The 19,603-nt window shown below is 49.5% G+C and overlaps 1 protein-coding gene across 5 annotated transcripts in view; it reads left to right on the top strand.

The window, feature by feature from the left end:
• EXD3 (exonuclease 3'-5' domain containing 3) overlaps positions 1–19,603 on the top strand; it is a 260,922-nt gene that overhangs the window by 49,504 nt on the left and 191,815 nt on the right. For all 5 annotated transcript variants that reach the window (XM_066201028.1, XM_066201025.1, XM_066201026.1 and 2 more), the window contains one exon: positions 10,599–10,711. In XM_066201028.1, coding sequence (XP_066057125.1) covers positions 10,675–10,711 — 37 coding nt within the window. In that variant the 5' untranslated portion in view covers positions 10,599–10,674. The remainder of the gene's footprint in view (positions 1–10,598; positions 10,712–19,603) is intronic.

Genomic DNA, 19,603 nt, shown 5'->3' with positions numbered 1-19,603 from the left:
GTATCCTGGTCCTTCAGAGCCCACCACGAGCAGGTGTCACCCAGGATCACCCCAGCAGTGGGGCTGGCTGGGCTGGTGATACCAGATGAGACACCAGGGCTTCCTTCGGTTTGCTTTTCAGCCCCTGCAGTTTCTGGTAGGCATCTGCAGGCTCCAGTGAGAAGTGAGGCAGGAGAGAACCACAGGGTGAGATCTCTCTCCAATGATCCTTTGATCAAGTGAGGACTTGTGTGCTCGTTGTACTTTACAGCAGAGGTGCTCATGGCTTCATGGCAGAGAAGTGCAGACACAAACTATCTTGATGGAGCTGACTTGCTGTGCTGTGAACAAGTGAATTAGGCTAGAGAATCCCAGAGCAGACGTGGCATTTCATGTCCAAATGCAAAGGGGAGAAATCCCAGTCTTGCCAGTGGTTGCCCACAGTTTTGCTGTTCTACTTTGAAAATTTGTTTTTGTTTTTTGTTGCCAGTTGTTCAGATGCCAAATCATTTAGCAGCCAAAAATCAGATATCCCTGCCCATGCCTAAAGGAGAATAATATGTTGGTTCTGACATTGGTATTGTTTTATAGGTCAATTCGTCACTACTTAAAGGTTTTTCAAAAGATGGTTAAAACTATGCATAAATTGTAGTACTTTCCGAAAAATTAGAGCATGATCATTGCAACTCTAACTACAACTAATAAATCATACTGAGAAAACACATGCCTTTCAGGTAAATAATGTTTGTGGATGTGGAACAGTCCAAAAGGTGAGCAAGGCTGCATTTTTCTCAACTTCTGAAGACAGTGGTGGAGACATCTGTAGCTACTGAGATCTCCTGATCTGAGCAGATGTTTCACAGTGGCTGTGCATGTCACTGCACAGAACACTTGTGAAAATTAACCTGAGCCTTTGAACTGGAGAGCTCTGTTCCCCAGTCTGACCCACGTGTTGGGGGTGAGGCAGGAGGAGGCTGCAGGGTAAAGCCTTTGCTTGTGCATTGTAAAGAGAACCAAAGGGCGAGGAGAAGGCTGCTGGAGACCCATCTTCCAGACATGTGGAAAACCTGGCTCCCTATGCAGGAGTTTCAGGAGTGGTTTCTCTGTACTGGCCTTCCAGGAGTGCTGCCAGCAGAACTAAACTGCCACTTCAAGACTCTCCTAATGTACAGTGTCATCTTCTACAAACTTGATTACAAACCAACATCCCTTGTAAAAGCCATTTATGCTACCAAAGGTGACCTTGTTAATCCCACCGGTGGCTTAATCAATCACTGCATTCAGAACCTGCTTCCCTACCCCTTTACTTCCTGAAAAAGCTTAGAGAAGATCTCTAGATATGAGCTTAGAAGGTCTCTAAACTTGTTCAAGATGTAAAGCGTGAGGAACAACTACCTATGAAGGAGTTTTGAAAGCAATATATTATCGGGCATGGTGGAGATAACACTGACATGGCTTGGGAAGAGATAAAAAGTCAGTACATAGTGTGTGGTGAATAATGTGACTTGGCTTTGTCCTGACCTAGTGGGATTAGACACTGTTCCTGCATTCCAGCAGAATGTTGTTTCTCTTGCTGTGGGTGTGAGTGTGAGGAATTGTACAAGGAGAGTGTGGTGCAGGTACCAGCTTTGTGCTTGACGAAATCTTAACTGAATTTGATAAGCAGCCCTAATTGACCTTGAGGTCATCCGGTGATGACAGTGAAATGAAACTTTTTCAGGAAGAACGAGAGGGAACAGGGACATTGCACAGGTGTCAGTGGGTGGGATTGCTCTTTCCAGAAGGTGGGGAAACAAAGCCGTAAGTGCATTGTAAGGCATGATCTTGTAATGAGAGCTACTGGTCAAAGTCTCAGGCCAGCAATCAGTCATCCCTTAATTTATATTCCAAGTAGCAGTCAGGATCTTCAGCCACAACAAAGCCACTGTGTCCTCCAGCTGTTCAGCCATCACCAGATGTTGCAGCTGATCTGTGCTGCAGCTCCTGCCCCTCCACCCTCCCTGTCCTCCAGCGTTCCTCTCCTTGCTGCCATCAACAGCGAGGATACTGCCTGCAAGACAGGGGAGGACTCATGGGCGATGATGTGGGCAAAAGGCAAACAGAAATTAAATAAGAGGCAAAACTTACTAAAACAAGTAGCTGCTCGTTGTTGACCCAGTATATCAGATCTTGGGGAGAAGTAACTCAGAAGGAGATCTGAGTTAAACATGACAAAAACCTTGGAAGGAAATTAAAATGCCAATAGCTTATGGAACTTCTGAATTCTGGCATGGTTTCCAAGGCGTAGTAACAGTGTCTCTGGGAGAAGTCAAGGAGCTGCCCATGCCCCTGAGGTTGGCCTGGGACCTGTGCAGGCTGCAGGGCCTCTGGCTCTGCTCCAGCTGCTGAGGAACTCCCGGCCAGGGTGGAAGATGAGGAGCTGCAGACAGTTGGGATCTGAGGGATTTGCTAGTAACAGGGAAAACAGAGGAAATGGTGATTTGAGAGGAAATCCTTGGATTATTCTGCTTTGATTCATGGTTAGACATGGTCTGGAGTGAAAGTGATCAAGGAGAAATCCATGCAGTGGAGCTTCAGCTCCTGTGAATGAATGGAAAGGGAGATCAGGGAGAGAAGCAGATCAAGAAGGAGAAAATTTAGCAGATTTCTAAAATTACTCATCCGTCCTGTAAAAGCTGTTTGTTTAGTGTTACATCTACATCTGGAGGTATTCAAGCAAAACCCTGGGGAAAAGGAAAGCTTCAACACTATTAAAAATAAAGAAGAAGGGGGGGGGGGGGGAAAGGAATTTTATCAAAGACAAACCTTTCTCTCTCCCTTCTTCTGTAAATGGCATGATTCATGAAATTCTTTCTGTTTCACCTGGGAATTTGCTGGAGCATGTGTCAGTCAAGAGGTGATTGCATTTACTGTGCTTTTACCAACACAGCTGTACCCCCAAAACTGTGCAGTGGAGATGTGACTGCAGAGTGTCTCAGGGTGATCCCTGGGGACAGCCACCAAACTGTGGGATTCATCCAGGGATGAACTCAGCCTGTGTCCCTGTGTCACTGCTCTGACTCTGCCCAGGAGCAGCACTCAGACATTTGTGCCTTGTTGTGTGATAGCCCAGAGGTTTTGCACAAATCCTTTCACCCACTGTTCTCATTAATGTGCCAGAACTGTGAGCTGAGGCCTCGGGCAGGCAGGCACCCAGCCAGCTGTGCTGTCCTGACAGGGCAAGGTGGGACAAACATCTGGCAACATGAGGGTTGCAGCTGCCATGGCCACTACTTGGCTGGACAGCCAAGACTACTTGCCTGTCCAGCCAAGCCTTTTAGAAGTGTCAGACTCTGGAGGATGCTTTATGCTTTTAAAAAAAAAAAAAAAAAAAAGAAGTGAATATGCTTAGGAGAGATAATAAAGCTTCCTCAGCTATCCAGGAGGGAAAGTTCAAACACTCCATCAGAGACCACTGGTTGGATGTTGGTAATACTGGTTTAACACTGCTGCCTAAACTTGAAATCCAAGAGCTGGGAAGCAGTCAAAGTGTCTGAAGAACTCATACTGACACAGCCCTGGCTCTGTTTGGGAAGTGTTGAAGTCCTACATTGAGTACCCAGTGGAGCTGTGCTCGCAGTGTTAACAAGCTGTTCTGGGATGGGAAAAAAGCAAGCCAAGTAAGCTCTTCTAATGTGAGAGAGCTCAAGAGAGAATGACTTGTCAGCGTTTAAAGTAACTCTGCTGGATCTCCTCCTAAGAAGGATTTACATGTTACTGTTACAATCACCCTGATTATTTAGTCCCCTGACATTTTAAAGTTTTCCAGATATTTCTATGTTATAGTGGTATTCAATAGTAGCCAAAAATTGGAATGAAATTCATAAAGTGTCTTCAACTGAGCTATTTTTCTGTTTGCTGAGAATTTTTGTTTACACTTTGATTCTGGCAGAAGTCCTGCATTGCCTATTTCCAAAGTTGTTCCTTGTTTTGGGGGGGGGTTTGTTTAAGGTGCTGGTTTGACGGTGAAATGATCCTTTGATATTCTTTCTCCTGAAGTGCAGACGCTTTGGCAGGTTAAGTACAGCCTGCATGAGTTTAAAATAACACTAGAAAGTGCCAGTCTGTTCAGCCCGTGGGCTCTCTGTGCCTTACCCGGGGTGTGCTGTCACCTCCTCACACCCTTCCCTTCACACCACTACAGAAGAATCAAGAATCAGAAAAATGCAGACAATAACAAGACTGAAAATCAACCTCTGAAATTACCACTCTCAGGTTTCTGTTTCACTGTTGCCTGTACACAGAATTTTCTGTTCTTGGTGTTCCTTATTCCCCGGGAACCTTGCCGTGCGACCCAGCAGGGTCAGGACGCTGCGCCTTGGTTCAGCAGGGTTGGTGTCAGTGGTCACAGTCAGCAACTTGGGGTGTCTCTGTGTGACACACGGGCTCGGACACGTCAGACTCATGACCAAGGTGTGTGTGGTCGCCTCCCCGTACTTTCTCGGTGCCAGGTTGCCCTGGTGGAGGGGGTGGCACAGAGCCCCCCTGCCAGGCACAGCTGCGCCTTTCTCTGCCACGGCTCCTGTGCCGTGCTCAGGGAGAGGGAGAGGTGACAGCGGCTGTGTGACACGGGGGGCGTGCAGACTGCTGAGGGACACTTGCATCGGGAGGGTGCGACTGGAAGGGTTCGGACAGTTCCCTCCCAGGGATGATTCCCTCAGGTGGCTGAGGGACAAGCCTTTCAGAAACAAGGGAGAGAGGATCGATGCTGCCTGCAGGGAGCTGGGTAGTGCTGGGAGGTGGAAAGGACGATAAATCCCAGGGGTTTTAGGTAACCCGGGGGGTTTAGGTGACCCCGGAGACAGGAGAGTAAGGCATGCGCCTGTGCGGCCTGTGCGCCGTTCCCAGAGCAAAGCCGGCGAGGAAGGGCCTGCTGTGAGCAGTGCGATTTTACAGAAATAGCTGAGCGAACAGATTGAACACGTTGAGCTCCGGGCTAGTGATGCAGCGAAGGGAGCCCGGCCCCGCGCGGGTTTGTCAGCAGAGGGTGCCAGAGCCCCGCGGCTGCTCCGCGCCCCGCGCGGGGAGCGCGCCGGGGAGCGCGCCGGGGAGCGCGCCGGGGAGCGCGCCGGGGAGCGCGCCGGGGAGCGCGCCGGGGAACGCGCCGGGGAGCGCATCGGGGAGCGCGCCGGGGAACGCGCCGGGGAACGCATCGGGGAGCGCGCCGGGGAACGCGCCGGGGAGCGCGCCGGGGAGCGCATCGGGGAGCGCGCCGGGGAACGCGCCGGGGAACGCGCCGGGGAACGCGCCGGGGAGCGCATCGGGGAACGCGCCGGGGAACGCGCCGGGGAGCGCGCCGGGGAGCGCATCGGGGAACGCGCCGGGGAGCGCGCCGGGGAGCGCGCCGGGGAACGCGCCGGGGAACGCGCCGGGGAGCGCGCCGGGGAACGCGCCGGGGAGCGCATCGGGGAGCGCGCCGGGGAACGCGCCGGGGAACGCGCCGGGGAGCGCATCGGGGAACGCGCCGGGGAACGCGCCGGGGAGCGCGCCGGGGAACGCGCCGGGGAGCGCATCGGGGAGCGCGCCGGGGAGCGCGCCGGGGAGCGCGCCGGGGAGCGCACCTGAGGCCGAGCCCGCCGAGCCTCCGCGGCTGCGGCACGACCAGATCCCGGGCAGCGCTGCCCGGAGCCGCTCCGGGGGTGCCGGTTGTGTCCAGGGTCTCCTTCCCCAGTGGCAGGAGGTGATTGATGGGTAAGAGGAGTGAAATGAGCAGGGAGAGCTGGGTCGTGGAACTCTGCAGGCGTGCAGGGAGATACATTCTCTGGTATCCAGGGCTTCCTCCAGGGGTTCAGGTTGTACTTAGGCCTTGGGGTCACAACAATTTGCTTATTGATGTTAGGAACTTGGACAGGAACTTCCATGAAAAATACATTCCTGTCAAGCTGGCGGGCTTCACTGTGCTGAGGGGACAGAATCGAAAATCTAACAGACTTTGGCAGACATCTGTTGGTGTTTTGTCAGCTGCTTTCCAGTTTTAATGTCCGAGCTGATGAGGCAGAGGGTGTTCTCTGGAGCAGCATGGCTCTGCTGGCTTCTACCATGAGTGTTCTGCTTTGAGTCCTCAGCGCTTCCAATGAATCTTATTATGGCACGAATGGTGGGAAATTATTAAATTACTCTCATAAATTATCAAAAGTAAAAAATCATTTAATAAAAATTCCATTCAAGTGAAGTGATGTCGTTAAAATAAGCTCAAATCAAATGACTTGATACAGGAGACAGGATTGGGTCCTGGCCCCTTTGCTTCTGCTGTGCCAGTGGTCCTGGTGGTGCTGAGCAGCTCTGTCCAGATGGGAGCTGGTGGAACCCTGCTGCTTTCAGGGCTCTGGAGGGGAGGGGAGGTAGCCTGGGGTTCTTCACACAGGCCTGGAGTCATGGCAGGCACTGGCTGAACGCTGCCCAGTTTGAATTTTCTTTTTTATTTTTTTGCTTGTGTCAGGGTTTTTTTTTTCCTATATCCATATCTCAGCAAAGTGAAGTTTCTATTTCTGAGTAGTTAAAGATTTATGTGATGAAGGGAAGTCTGTAAAAATAGGTGGAACTGCGATTTGCATTTCAACTTGAGGTGCAGAGTGACTGAGCCTCTTCATCACTTCTGCCCACTTTGAAAGAACATATGCTACAGACACAGCTTGTGAAAGAGCTCAGGAGGCAGATCATTTGTGACATACTGCAGCCTGAGATGTCAGAATTTAAGCAGAGATTTTTAGTGGTGTAGCTTACCTGGGGCATTGTGAAGAATGAAGTACTGGGTTTGTAGCTGATGGGAGCTAAATTGAAGCTAAACTGGGTTTGAATACAGAATCCAAAGTCTGTAAAAGCCAATGAAAATCCAACCATGGTCTTCAGAGGATGCTTTTGCAGGCACTCCTAGGACTACAGCTCCTTCACCCATCTCCTAACTCATGTTTTTTCTGGGGAGGGGTCCATGGCACTGGAGACATCAGAGGAATATGCAGCTTCCTCCCGAATGGCAGCTCCAATCTCTGCTCTCTGTGACAGGAACAGGATCCAGGAAATGACTGGAGCTGGGCCAGGGCAGGCTCATGCTGGAGATGAGGGAAAGGTTCTTCCCCCAGAGGGTGCTGGGCACTGCCCAGGCTCCCCAGGGAATGGGCACGGCCCCGAGGCTGCCAGAGCTCCAGGAGCCTTTGGACAGCGCTGCCAGGGATGCCCAGGGTGGGATTGTTGGGGGTCTGTGCAGGGACTGGGGTTGGACTGGATGATCCCTGTGGGTCCCTTCCAGCTCGGGGATTCTGTGATTCTGTGATATCGTTTGCTGTGTGTGTGCCTGTTTGTCCTGTAACACCAAAGCAATAAAAAGAAGATTGTAAAAATGTGAAAGAGGCTTCAAAATCCAAATATGGAGAGGCCTACAAATAAGCACTGCTTTGTAGTGTTTGTTTTCTTGTTTCTAAAGATTTAAGTTACTCTCACTTCACATTTTCAAATCTTTTCCATACCCAGGTGGAATAGAAACCCCCTTTTTTTGTTTTGGGGACATTTTCTGAGAGATAAGATTTTTTATACAGTCGCTTCAGCACATTTCTGAGCATTAAGAGAAGCCACAGCTCAGGCAGAGCTTGAGATACCAACCCAGAGCTGATCCCATGGAGAGTTAACAGATTGTCAGGAGGGAGACTTCCTGCTTTCCCCAGAATGGGTCAGGAGCACCTTGTTCATTCTAGCCCAGTAATGGCTCTGCTTGAACTGAAATCACTCAGAAGGAAACCAGTGGCCCCCAGTTCCCTGTCTGGCGGTGGCTGTGGCCTCAGATGTTACTGAGGAAGCAGAATGGGAGCTCTGTTCACACTGTCCCCATATACCTGAGGGTTACTTTGCCTCTGGGGCAGGTCTGAGCTGTAGGCAGGGCAGGTGTCAGATACTGTCCATCCATCCATCCATCCATCCATCCATCCATCCATCCATCCATCTATACATGCTCCCTCCATCCATCATCCGTCCATCTCTCCATCCATCCATCCTCCATCCATCCATCCATCCATCCATCCATCCTCCATCCCTCCATTCATCCATCCATCCATCATCCATCCATTCATCCATCCATCCATCCTCCATCCATCCATCAATCCATCCATTATCCATCCATCCATCCATCATCCATCCATCCATCCATCCCTCCATTCATCCATTCTCCGTCCATTCATCCATCCATCCATCCATCCTCCATCCATCCATCCATCCATCCATCCATCCTCCATCCATCCATCCATCCATCCATCCTCCATCCATCCATCCATCCATCCATCCTCCATCCATCCATCCATCATCCATCATCCATCCATCCATCCATCCATCCATCCATCCAGGCCTCCTGCCTCAGCACTGTGTTAGTCAGGCTGACTGTGTGCACCCTTTGCTCATTTGACTGGAGTATAAAGTGAAACAGTTCTGCATGGCACCAGTGCCAAATCAAGAGCTCAACAGTGACCACGCCTGCTCTGGAGAAAAGCCAGCAGTCCTTGGAGAAGCAGTTTGGCAGCTCTGTGCAGAAGCCTTTTCCTTTGGCTGCTCCATACTGGGTTTCCATACAGGGAATTCTTTGAACAGAGCAGGAGACACCCGTACAAGCAGTTGCCTTCTTGTGAGCCATCACCCACCTCTGCACACTGATCACAGCATCCTGCTGGACTGAGCACATGCAGTTATCTTCTTCCTCTGGACATACTTGATTTAGACCTAATGGAAAAAGCTACAAACTGGATCCTGACCCCAAAAATAGGAGGCAAAGAATGAGAGAATAGCCTTTTGAGTGGAGAACAATGGAATTACATTTCATGTTAATTCCTGAATAATTCTCATATGATGTCAAAAAGTGAATCTTGAGGGATTTTGAATCATGTCAAGGTCAAAACAAGCCCTGAGGAGAAACTGTGACATTTTTTACTGTTCGAAGGAATTGAAGTGCTTCGAAGTGTCTTCTGGCCATAAACTTCTACTGTAGTAGAAGCCCTATGTCAGGGCTTGTTAGAGCTGCTCTAGATCTGGGTGTGACCCCAGGATGCCACTGAGAGGGAAGCTTTGGTTCCCTGTCCCCCAGGAGTCTTCAGGTTCTGCTGGAATTCCCATACAGTGACATTTAAATGAGGTGTCCTGAGATTCAGTCCAAGCTCTGTCATCTGCCCAAGCCTGTGTTTGTTGGTTACTGTGCTGGGGTTCCATGGGACACAACCTGGAAAGCCACTGCTTGTGAATGGGGAAATTCTTCCAATTGCCCAACTGCTGAGCAGGGCCAAATTCTTCAGAGCCCTGGACCATGAATCTGTCATTTCAGTGGGTTTGTGTTTTTCAACAGATTGTAGATGAATTACAGCCCTTTTTGTGTTCTAGGAGATCAGTGAGGTAAAGTGTGTTTAGGCTAAAAACATATTTGTTCCATTTTTAGTATCTTCCCCTCATACACACCCTGCTTTTTTTTTTTTTTTTTTTTTTTTAGCTAAACACCTTAAAGAAAGTGAGGGCCCTTTGCTTGCTTGCACAGCATGTTGAGATTAATTCTGACCCTCTGGATCACCTCCACAGCTGCTTGCACTTGGCAGCTTTGCTCCCAAAGGTGACCCTCCCAGTGCCTGCTGGGAATCCAAAAACCTTTTGAATAACCCTGAGCAGCATACACCTTGTGCTAAATGCGGGGGAGAGACTTCTCGAGTCACAGATCATCTGTGGAGAGCAGGAGGCTCTTCCTGGGAGGCCATCTGGATGCACTGCTTGCTCTGTGTCCTGTCCTGCTCCATGGGGCCTTGCTTCCAGAGCTCCACAAGAAAACCAAGGTGCTGCTGTGCCTCCAGTCAGTGCAGGGACTTCAATCACTTGTTCTTATTGCCTCTCTGTTTGTGTTTTTCTAAGCATTTGTGTTCCACCAGCACACTCAGAGTGAGTGCTCTCAAGGGGGAATTTCCTTCCTGATAAACAATCCTGCAGTGTGATTCAGCAGGAAGGATGTGGTGGTTAAGGCACTGGACTGGGATTTGGGAGCCATGGGTTCTGTTCCCAACTCTACCACAGTCAAGACCTGATGATCAGTGGAAGGGCAAGCAAACAAAGAGAAGGAGCTGTGTAGCTGTGGCAGAAACACACTTTCACATGGCCTGTTTGTCCAGATTGGGGTTAGGTAGGTAGGTCTGGGGTTTGCATAGAATCATAGAATCTGCTGAGTTGGAAAGGACCTCAGGATCATCGAGTCCAACTCTTCACCCTGTGCAGAAGTTTTGTTTGGCTACTCAAGTGAAGAGCATTAGGGACTCCTGTTGGTGCTGTTCAAATCTGGAACGCCGCCTATTCCAGGAACCTAGCTGTGTTTTTAACCACATACTGTTTTACCTTCCATGGGCTGCCAGGTGCCACTTTCCAGTGCTTTTTTGTTGACTCAATTCAGTTTCCCTCTGCATTCTCTAATCTTCAGGCACGTGTCCTATGGCTCCTTCACCAAGTTGCACATGAATGGAGGTTCTCCACTCTTCTGCTAAATTCAAGGACAACAGACCACACACAGAATATTCCCTTTCTCACACAGGGTGAAGTTCCTGCAGTTTGACAGTAACTCTACATTTTCTTTCCAGAAGCAAGGGCTTGGGCTGCATCTCTGAGTTTGGACCTCCAACCTCAGCATCCTGATCTGGTGCCGCCTTCGGGAGGATGAATCAGGACAGTTACTCAAGTGATCGGCCCACGGGTGAGTTTTCATTCAGCATGATTTGCTTTCCATTTATTTTCTTTCTGCTATTGGAGGAGAATGCTGAGTCACAAATCAAGCAAAACGTGTGAATCAATGCTAAATTGCATGCCATAAAGATTATTGGATCTTTGTGGTTTCCTGTCCACATCTGGATATCAGCATTCTTAGAATTCTAGTCCAGGTTGAAAATTTTTCTAGCGATTTTTTTATAAGTTCTCACCAGTTCAGAAGAGCACAGGGGTTTTATTACTGTGTTAGACATGTCATTCTGCTATTTGCCATAACTTAGTTTTCTCATTAATTGCTGTGGTAATTGGTTACCCTTTGCAGTAAGGGAAGATGTACACATACCATTGTCAGGTGTCCCTGCTGGAGAGATTGGATGGACAGGAATTTGTTACTTCTGGCTCAGACCTGCCATAAATTTGCTCTCTTCTTCCATGCCCATCTTTGGCTCTGGGAGTTCAGCCTCACTGAGTGCTGCTGGCAGTTTGTGCTGGGAGAGGCGGATGCCAGGGGCTGTGCCTGTGGCCTCCCAGGCTCTGCTCAGCCTGGGCTTTTTTGGAAGTGTCAGGGGGCATTCTTAGCTCTGACGTGAGGGCTATTTTTTGACAGTTCCATTGTTCCCCACCCTTTGATCATGAGTGAGGTCTTTTTGTCTGAGGCCTTTGGCAGAAATAGAGGCTGTTAGGAGAGCTGTCTGCTCACAGGTTTGGGGAGTTTTCTTTTGTTGTCAAGAGTCCTGAGAATTTCTTCCTCCTTTTTACAGACTCACTTGGGCAAACTTGTCCAGACAAATGAGGGGATTGCTGGCATCTCTTCTAGTTGGGCCAGCAGGGAGAAGGGTCCTCAGAGCCACCACCTACGTGCCCTGCTCTGGCTGTCTCAGGCCACATGGCTGGGGTAGAGCAATTTGGGGTTCTGAGCATCTACCTACACTAAAGCCCTCACCATTGTCCATGGGTTTGAATCTGGGGCTCAAAAATGGAAAATTTTAGAAAAATTCCTGAGGTAGCATGGATTATCTATTCTGTAATACTCAGCACGTACTTTTATTACTGTGAACAGGTGATGATGACGCATCAGGATGTCATGGAGATTCATGAATCATCCGCAGAAGGACCTAGAGGCTGGGTTTGGGGAAAAAGACATTCAAGTCTCTATAACACATCCTGGGTGCTTGTGAGAAATGTCTGGTCAGAATATTCATAGATTGCTCATTGCAGCCTTGTTTTTGGTAGGGTAATAAATGTTGTGGTTTGAGTTTAGATCCACTCTCTGAAACAGGCACAGGAATGAATCTGTCCAGAGAGACACATTTTCAGTGTATCACTTCTGTACATTTTACACCTCCTGCTGAAGTGCTTAGTCCTGGTTGCTCTTGGTGTCCAGTTCTGGGTTAGACAGGTGTGATCACTGGTGATTTATATCCTGGCTGAAGATAGGGATCTTCCAATCTGGACCTCCATTTGTTCAGCTACCGGCACCACCTATTGAGTTTTACATTGTTGGTTCATTTAATTCTCTGAGCTGCTACTGGAGCTATACTTAGAGAGGAAGGATATTATAATCTTGTGAAAGACTAAAATATTGTTACTGTAATCCAGCTGGAAGGGGAGACCTTTTCTCAGGGTGAGAGACAGCCAAGGTTTTTCCCATTCTGTCCTCCCCTTGTAGGCAGGAAGGAAGTGCTGGCAAAGGCCCCTCAGCTTCCTGACAGCTCGGGAGCACATTTCCAGACACAGCCCTCTCCACCATCCATCACCAGCCTGGCCAAACAATCGCGGAGCAGGAGGGGAAAACACCCAGCCGGGATAAACACCGGGAGCAGAGCCTGGGAGCAGAGCCTGGGAGCACAGCCCTGGAGCCCAGCAGCAGCCAGCCTCCTGCGGGGCTGGGCCTGGCAGCAGGCACTGCACATTTGCTGCCCTTCCCTTTATCGAGTATCTTAATAATCAAAGTTCCCCTTCGAAGAAGCATCTCAGCAAATTAGAAAGGGAGGAAAGAAGGCAAAGGGCTGATGTTTGCTGAGGAGCTGCTGTGCTGGCAGGTGGTGGGGCCTGGGCCAAGGACGTGCTGGGGATGCTCTGGGGTGCAGAACACCCCAGGTGATGTGTGGGTCACTGTGGGTGCTGAGATGGAGGCAGAGCTTTCTGTCAACTCTTCAGGGCAGTGCTGAGGCAAAGCCATCTGTGATGCCTTAAAGAAGGAGGAACCAAGTCAGGTGGGGGCCTCAGCTTTGACTGGATCACCTTTGATGAACAGGATTCTCTCCAAGAAGCAGCTCAGAACTGAACTGGGATCTTTTTCCCTGTATTGCTGCTTTTGTTTAAATGCTGCATTACAATATTTGGGTCATATTTTCAGATCTATATGCTCTGTAACCCATTTCTAATAATTCCTTAAACCAACTATTGGGTTTATATTTTTCAGTATGGTTTTATTATCCTCACCAACCTTGAACTGGGAATTTCTCCCTACAAGTACCTGGAGGGAGGTTGTAGTGAGGTGGTGGTTTGGTCTCTTTTGCCCTGTGCCAGGGGAATGAAAATGGCCTTAGTTGCAACAGGGGAGGTTCAGATTAGATATTAGAAATTTTTTTTTTACTGAAGGAGTGGTCAGGCTCTGTGCTGCCTACCTGCAGGAGCACCTCCTCTTCTCAGCCAGATGTGTCTTTCTGGGGTTCTTTCATTCCTTCTCCTCTGTTTCACATTTTTATTGTCCTTTGTCTGGGCTGGCAGCACACATGGGACGGGCAGTAAACTCCTTAACACTCTGCAGGACAGAAATAATTTTTTATTTAAGATCTTTAAAGAATGTAGGATTATGGAACCTTCATTTTAAAGCTGAAGGTATTTCTGCAGTGCTGACACTTATTTTTAAATCAATCAGAAATGCACATAAGCAACAGCAAGTGAAAAACTAAAGAAGGTAAGAATTTACTGGGAATGGGATGGATAATAAACAGCAGCCCTGGCTGCATGGTTATGAAAACATTAACTCAAAAAATTTACCCATCTGGCCTAGAGCTAGAGAACGGCAGGTTTCCCCCTGCTCAGTGCTGGGTGTGGATGCTGGAAGTTGAAGCTGTCAACTTTAAAATAAAAAAGCCAAACTCAGCAACCTGGTTTCAGGTCCTGCTGCAGCCCCCCAGTCCCCAGTCTGCTGGTAGCATTTGGTACTCTCATTTCCCTGTTTGGGAAAGCGTTCATCTTCCCCTTTGTGAAGCTGTGTGACTACACGGGAAAGTGCTCACGTTAACAGCGTGCAGCGGTTTTAAATTTCCTTCTAGAAAATAATTGATTGTGTGTTTGCTTATCCTGGGCATCCTGTTTGGAAGGAGGCACCACTCGAGCAGTCATGGGTGTGATTCTGCTCAGGTCCTTCATGCACTGATCTCATTATTTCAATAATCTAATGATGCACTGTGATAGCAACGGGTTAAAGAAGAGGCAGGATGGTGGTTTGTTGGCAGTGTCCCATGAAGTCCAAGAATGCCAGCTGGAGATGAACCCATGAACAATGAGGGAAATGTGGGACACTGGAACAGGACTGGATCCACTACAGGCGCTGGGAGAGGCTGCGGGCACCAAGGGGTTTGTGTCAGGACACTGGGCTGGGAGGACTGGAAATTCTCAAAGAAGGGAGAGCAGGCAGGGACTGCCAGCCTGTCCTGACATGGGGCTGGTGTGGTTTATGGCTCAAGGGAAGTCCTTGGGACCGCCAGAGTATTGGAAATGACAAAGAAACAGGCTTGTGATAGTAAGTGCTGTTTGCCCAGGGATACAAAAACACCGTGTGCCTGGGAAGAATGATGTTTGGGTTGGATATGTGGTCATACAGCAGAAACTGATGGATAATGGAGTTTTCCAGGAATTGCCTGCTGGTCTCTACATTCCTCTTTGCAAAAAGGCATGGAGTATAACAGCTGCTTCCACCCACTCTGGTTCTTTCACATAAATCTCGTGAAGAAAAGGGTCAAGTTAAATCCAACTGTCCCAAATACCTTCCCAAACCCTAGAAAGGTTCAGGTAACAAGCCTGGGTGGAAGAACATCCTGTGAAATCAAACAAGTACCAGTTATGAGAGAAGCAGGAGGTGACACTGTCCTGCAGTCCAGGACCGCAGTTGTGCCCCTCGGTGCATCGTGCCATGCAGTGCCCTTGGAGGCTGCAGGGCTCCCTGCATCCTTCTCGTCCTGCTGCACAGCCCTGGCTCCCTGGGCAGATGTGCAGTGTGCTCTGGGGGTGCAGGGGCTGCCAGCAGCACATAGCCACAGCTCTCCAGCGCAGGTGTTGGGAGCACAACCCTGCCCATGTGTGTGGGGAGGGAGGGACAGCTCTGCCACGGCGGGGACTCGTTTGTGCTGCAGTGGGAACTGGGAGCAGTGGACACGTCCTGCTCAGAGGCTGCAGCAGGGTTTGCTGTGTGTGATTGTGCCTTCTTTTAAATTAAACTATTTTGCAAGCACTTCCTTCCTGCATTTCTCAGAAGGAGGGAGGGGGGGCTGTGCAAAGAATGTTGAACTGCCTTTGACGGAGGAGGAAAACTGAAGAAAACAAGAGATGCAATCCTAACTACTGACCTTTTACTTGAGCTTGGTGATGTTTTTCAGCAGCAGAGCCTCTGGGGAGTAACAGCATCCTCCTTGCTATTGTGCTGCCTGCCCAAAAAGGGGGCTAAAGTTCAGCTTTTATGATGTTCTCACTCTGGGCTTGTGGGAAAAAGGCCACATTCCCTTTCTTAGGTCATACGAGTGCAAGAGATGACAGAGTCCTACAGTCTAACCCCAGGGCAGGAGGCCAGTGCAGAATGGGACTGGGATAGACAGCTTGGTAAATATGCCACCAGCTTTTTCTCCTTATGGAGAGTCACAGCAGGTGGGAGAGTAATTTACATTGTTAAATTAAAAGGCACTGATTTATTTTATGTTAGTGTGTTATTGTTTCATAAGAGCACATGGGTTGCCATTACTTGTTATGGACTCTTGCACTTCATTGTTAAATCCTCCTTTTCCACTTTGGTCAACAGTTACTGGACATGAATGTTATCTACCAGGACAAAAACAAGAGGCAAATAAGCACAAAACAAAATCCCAACCTCCTCCCCAGCAAACCAGAGGTTTTCAGGGAACCTTCCATAGTTTTGAGGACTGGGATTAATGCAGTGGATGTTCTCAAATGACCCTCAAACTGTTTGTTCCCTGTGCCTGGGGGCTAGAGAGACACCAGTACCTTTGCTCATGGGTCCTGATCAGGCTCTGTGTCTCTGAGCTGCCACCTGGTGTGACTGTCCCCCTTCCCTCAGCCACGTGTGGTGTTTCACTCCATTGAGGTTTCCCTCAGCCATGTTGAAGTGTTGTTCAACAAACACTGAGCTGGTGTTTCCACATGGCATGATCAGCTCGTGGCCCCCCATGAGCAGCAAGTTGAGAAATCCTATCCTGGGGCTGATGTGTGAGTTTGCCTTCAGCTGCAGTCTTGTCTTCTGCATGGCAGAGCACATAAAACCTCAGCACCTGTCAGGTCACTGAAGGATAGGTGTCATTACCTGATGTGCAGTCAGTACTGTGAATTCTGTGTGATAAGGAAAGGTGTGTTCTGGCAGAATGGAGCAAGTGGAAATGCTCACTGATCAAACAGCTGAATCACTGCTGCAAGAGAAAGCTTGCTTCTGCCCTTCTCTCTCATGCCCTTCCACCCAGTCCTGGCATATGAGTCACCTCTTTGCTCCCGTGCTGGTACCTTGGAGCCTTCTTTGAGTTGCTTCAATTCCCTGGCCCAGCAAGAGCAGATCCATGTTTTGGCCAAGTTCATTTTCTATGGAGGTGAAGCAGAGAGGCAGCTTCAGTCTCTGCTCTGGGACAGGGACAGGAGCCAGGGAAGGGCTGGAGCTGGGCCAGGGCAGGCTCAGGCTGCAGAGCAGGGAAAGGTTCTTCCCCCAGAGGGTGCTGGGCACTGCCCAGGCTCCCCAGGGAATGGGCACGGCCCCGAGGCTGCCAGAGCTCCAGGAGCCTTTGGACAGCGCTGCCAGGGATGCCCAGGCTGGGATTGTTGGGGGTCTGTGCAGGGACAGGGGTTGGACTGGATGATCCCTGTGGGTCCCTTCCAGTTTAGGGTATTCCATGATTCTAATGAGAACAAGTCACTTTGCTTTTGAGCAGCTCATGTCCTAAGTAGAATGTTTTGGCATCAGCCAAGTGGTGAAATACAGCCAGGTATTAATTGAAAATGCTTGAGGAAATGTGCACACACCAAGCCCACCTTTGGGTGGCTGTTTCAGGGGCACAGACGTGTTGGTGTTCCCTCCGTACCAGGGTACCCCACCCTGTGGCATGCTGGGCTGTGTGACTGTGGCTACAGAGGCAGCTCACCCGCCTTGTTATGTTTGATTTGGTCTTTGACATTGAGCCTTGCCTTTCTAGTGGCCTCCAGTGACTGACCCTCACATGTGGCAAACAAAAATACCCAATTCCCCAAGCATGCAGGCAGATGTGTGGGTTCTGAAGGAGAGAAATGAGGTGCTTGGAGTCTGTCAACTCTCTGGCATTTCTGGTTATCACAGGGAGGGGTGGAGTGAAATTAATGCTGTCAAAACAGGCCTGAAGATGAGGGAGGTTTGCCACAGCCAAGGGATTTGGACCCATGATGTGAAGCCCAGGGCAGTGGTATTCAGGTAACATCTGAAGTGTGTCTGGCCAGGGCAAGATCTTGGCCCTGGAAGATTACTTCACATTTCTCTGTCTTTCTGGCTCACAAGTGTTGATTTTCATACCTGCAAGGACTTGCCCGTGGCACCTTGTGGTGCTGTGTGGTGCCGGTGCTGGCCATACACTCGTGCCCCACTGTTCCCCTCCTCCCTCACCCATCACTGAGTGGCTCTGGTGGCTGTGGAAGGTCCACTGTCCCTGCTGCCCCCCTGGGAAGTGCCCATTTCACAGAGCTGTAGGCTTTGGCTCTACAGATCGCTCATTTAACCTCACTTAATTTTGGCTAATCTGAGAACAGATCTCTTTTCATTTTGTGCTGGATGCACTTTGCACCGAGCTATACAGACATTGGGAGGGAGAAGAATTTGTCTAAATTGTTTGTTTTTCCTTGGGAAAAAAGAAATGGAGATTTATTACCAGTTTTCCCTCCCCAGGGTTCTCCCTCAGCAAAGCCCTGCTTCGGTGGCAGAGGTTTGCAACGAGCTATTGGCAATTCAGCATGACAAAAGTTCACACAGTTCAGAGCTCCAATGATTACAGAGGAGCTTTTCTTGGGATTTTTAAAATGTCCTAGACACAATTAAAAGAATTTCTCAGCAAGGAGAGTGCAAGCTGGGGACTCTACGGCAGATGTAATCACTCAAGGAAAACTTTGTTTGGCTTGGCTGGGCCCTGCCTTCATTCTGTGCTCTTTCATCCCACCACCAGGCTTTGTCTCAGTCTTTGCAGTGTCTCTCTGTCTGTCTTTCCCTCTTTCCATCTACCCCACATTCTGCTGCAGGCTGAATGGGCCAGCCTTAACCTGGCTACTTCCAAGACAATCAGCAAGTCAAATGGAAAAATGGGGGCCCTTGGCTGTCAGGAGGTTCCGTGGTCACTCATTTCCTAGAATTAAAGGCTGGGAGTTGTCTGTAAGCCAGCCAAGTCAGGGACAATGATTGGGTTCCCATTTTGTTCCTTTGATACTGTCTTAAATCTGTGCAATGACTGGGAGAACAAAATTTGCATGAAGGAGAAATCCACTTTCTCATAGAGATCTGTCCTACCCTGTGCCATTCAGTGTGGATGACACAGATGGCAAAGCTCAGCTGTTGTTTTCTTACAGGGTTCTGGGAACCAGGCCTGTTCTTAGAGAACTGAGCTGTAACAATTCCTGGCTATGATGGGATAGTTTTGGTAGCCACATAGATGGGACTGGTACAGCTGGAAATTCCGGTGTTGGACTGCATGGTCCTTGTGAGTCACTTCCAGCTCAGGAGATTCTGTGATTCTGTAGATGAACAGGAGAGATGCATTGAAGCCACTGTGACCCCAGGTCAGATCCAATACATTCTGCCAGGCCCTGTTTTGCATCCATGGCTTTGCCCAGCCTCTGGACAGGGGTATTGCCTGTGCCCACATGTGACAGGGCTGTGAAGGTGCCTTCCCCTGCTCCAGAACCACCCCCGGACAATGCTTCTCTGTTTTTTGGACATGAGATTTTCAGCTCTAAACCCCAGAGTGCAGATGGGCTGTACCAGCTCGTGGTGATTAGAGAGCAGGTAGTTATTGATTGTGTGGTTTGCAGGTTTTGTCACTGATGGAGTTGGAATAAGAAGTGGGCAGATTCCCTCTCAGGCACTGAGGCACATTTAAAATGCTGCAAAGTGCCTCAGGTTGGGTGGGAGGCCGGAGAAGTGCCTGTGAACTGGTGCTTGTGGGCACAGAGCCCTTTAGAGCAGCCTGAGCTCTCTGTGCAGCCGCAGGGCTGTGGCTGCCCTCCACTCTCTGTAGCCCACCCTCCCAGTGGGCCCCGGGCAGGGCTTGGGTTGGCAGATATCACACACTGAGCTGGTTCTCTGCTTTCATTCAGCCCTGTAACTCGGTACCACACACTAAAGAGACCTTCCATTGGTATTCAGGGCTCATATACCAGCTCTGCACGATTTCCTGAGGCTTCCAAGGGAAAGGACCTTTCCGTGCATAATTTAATCATGTTCAGCATGGCAGCAATAGGATTTTTTTTCCCCCCAGAAAGTCTATAACATCTCGTTGGTGAACTCCTATACTTTAAGAACTCACAGTGCGCTTGCTTATCTCGCTCTCTCAGATAAACACCTCTCGGCATCCTGTTTTTCTTGTGCCATACGAACAGGAAGAGAGCGATTGTTTGAGATGTGCGTCAGTCAGAGCTGGAACCA

The sequence above is a fragment of the Chamaea fasciata genome, unplaced genomic scaffold, assembly GCF_029207755.1.
Source record: "Chamaea fasciata isolate MVZ Bird 193981 ecotype frontalis unplaced genomic scaffold, bChaFas1.0.hap1 SCAF_20, whole genome shotgun sequence".
Lineage (NCBI taxonomy): Eukaryota > Metazoa > Chordata > Aves > Passeriformes > Sylviidae > Chamaea > Chamaea fasciata.
This window is presented reverse-complemented; position numbering and strand designations above follow the sequence as displayed.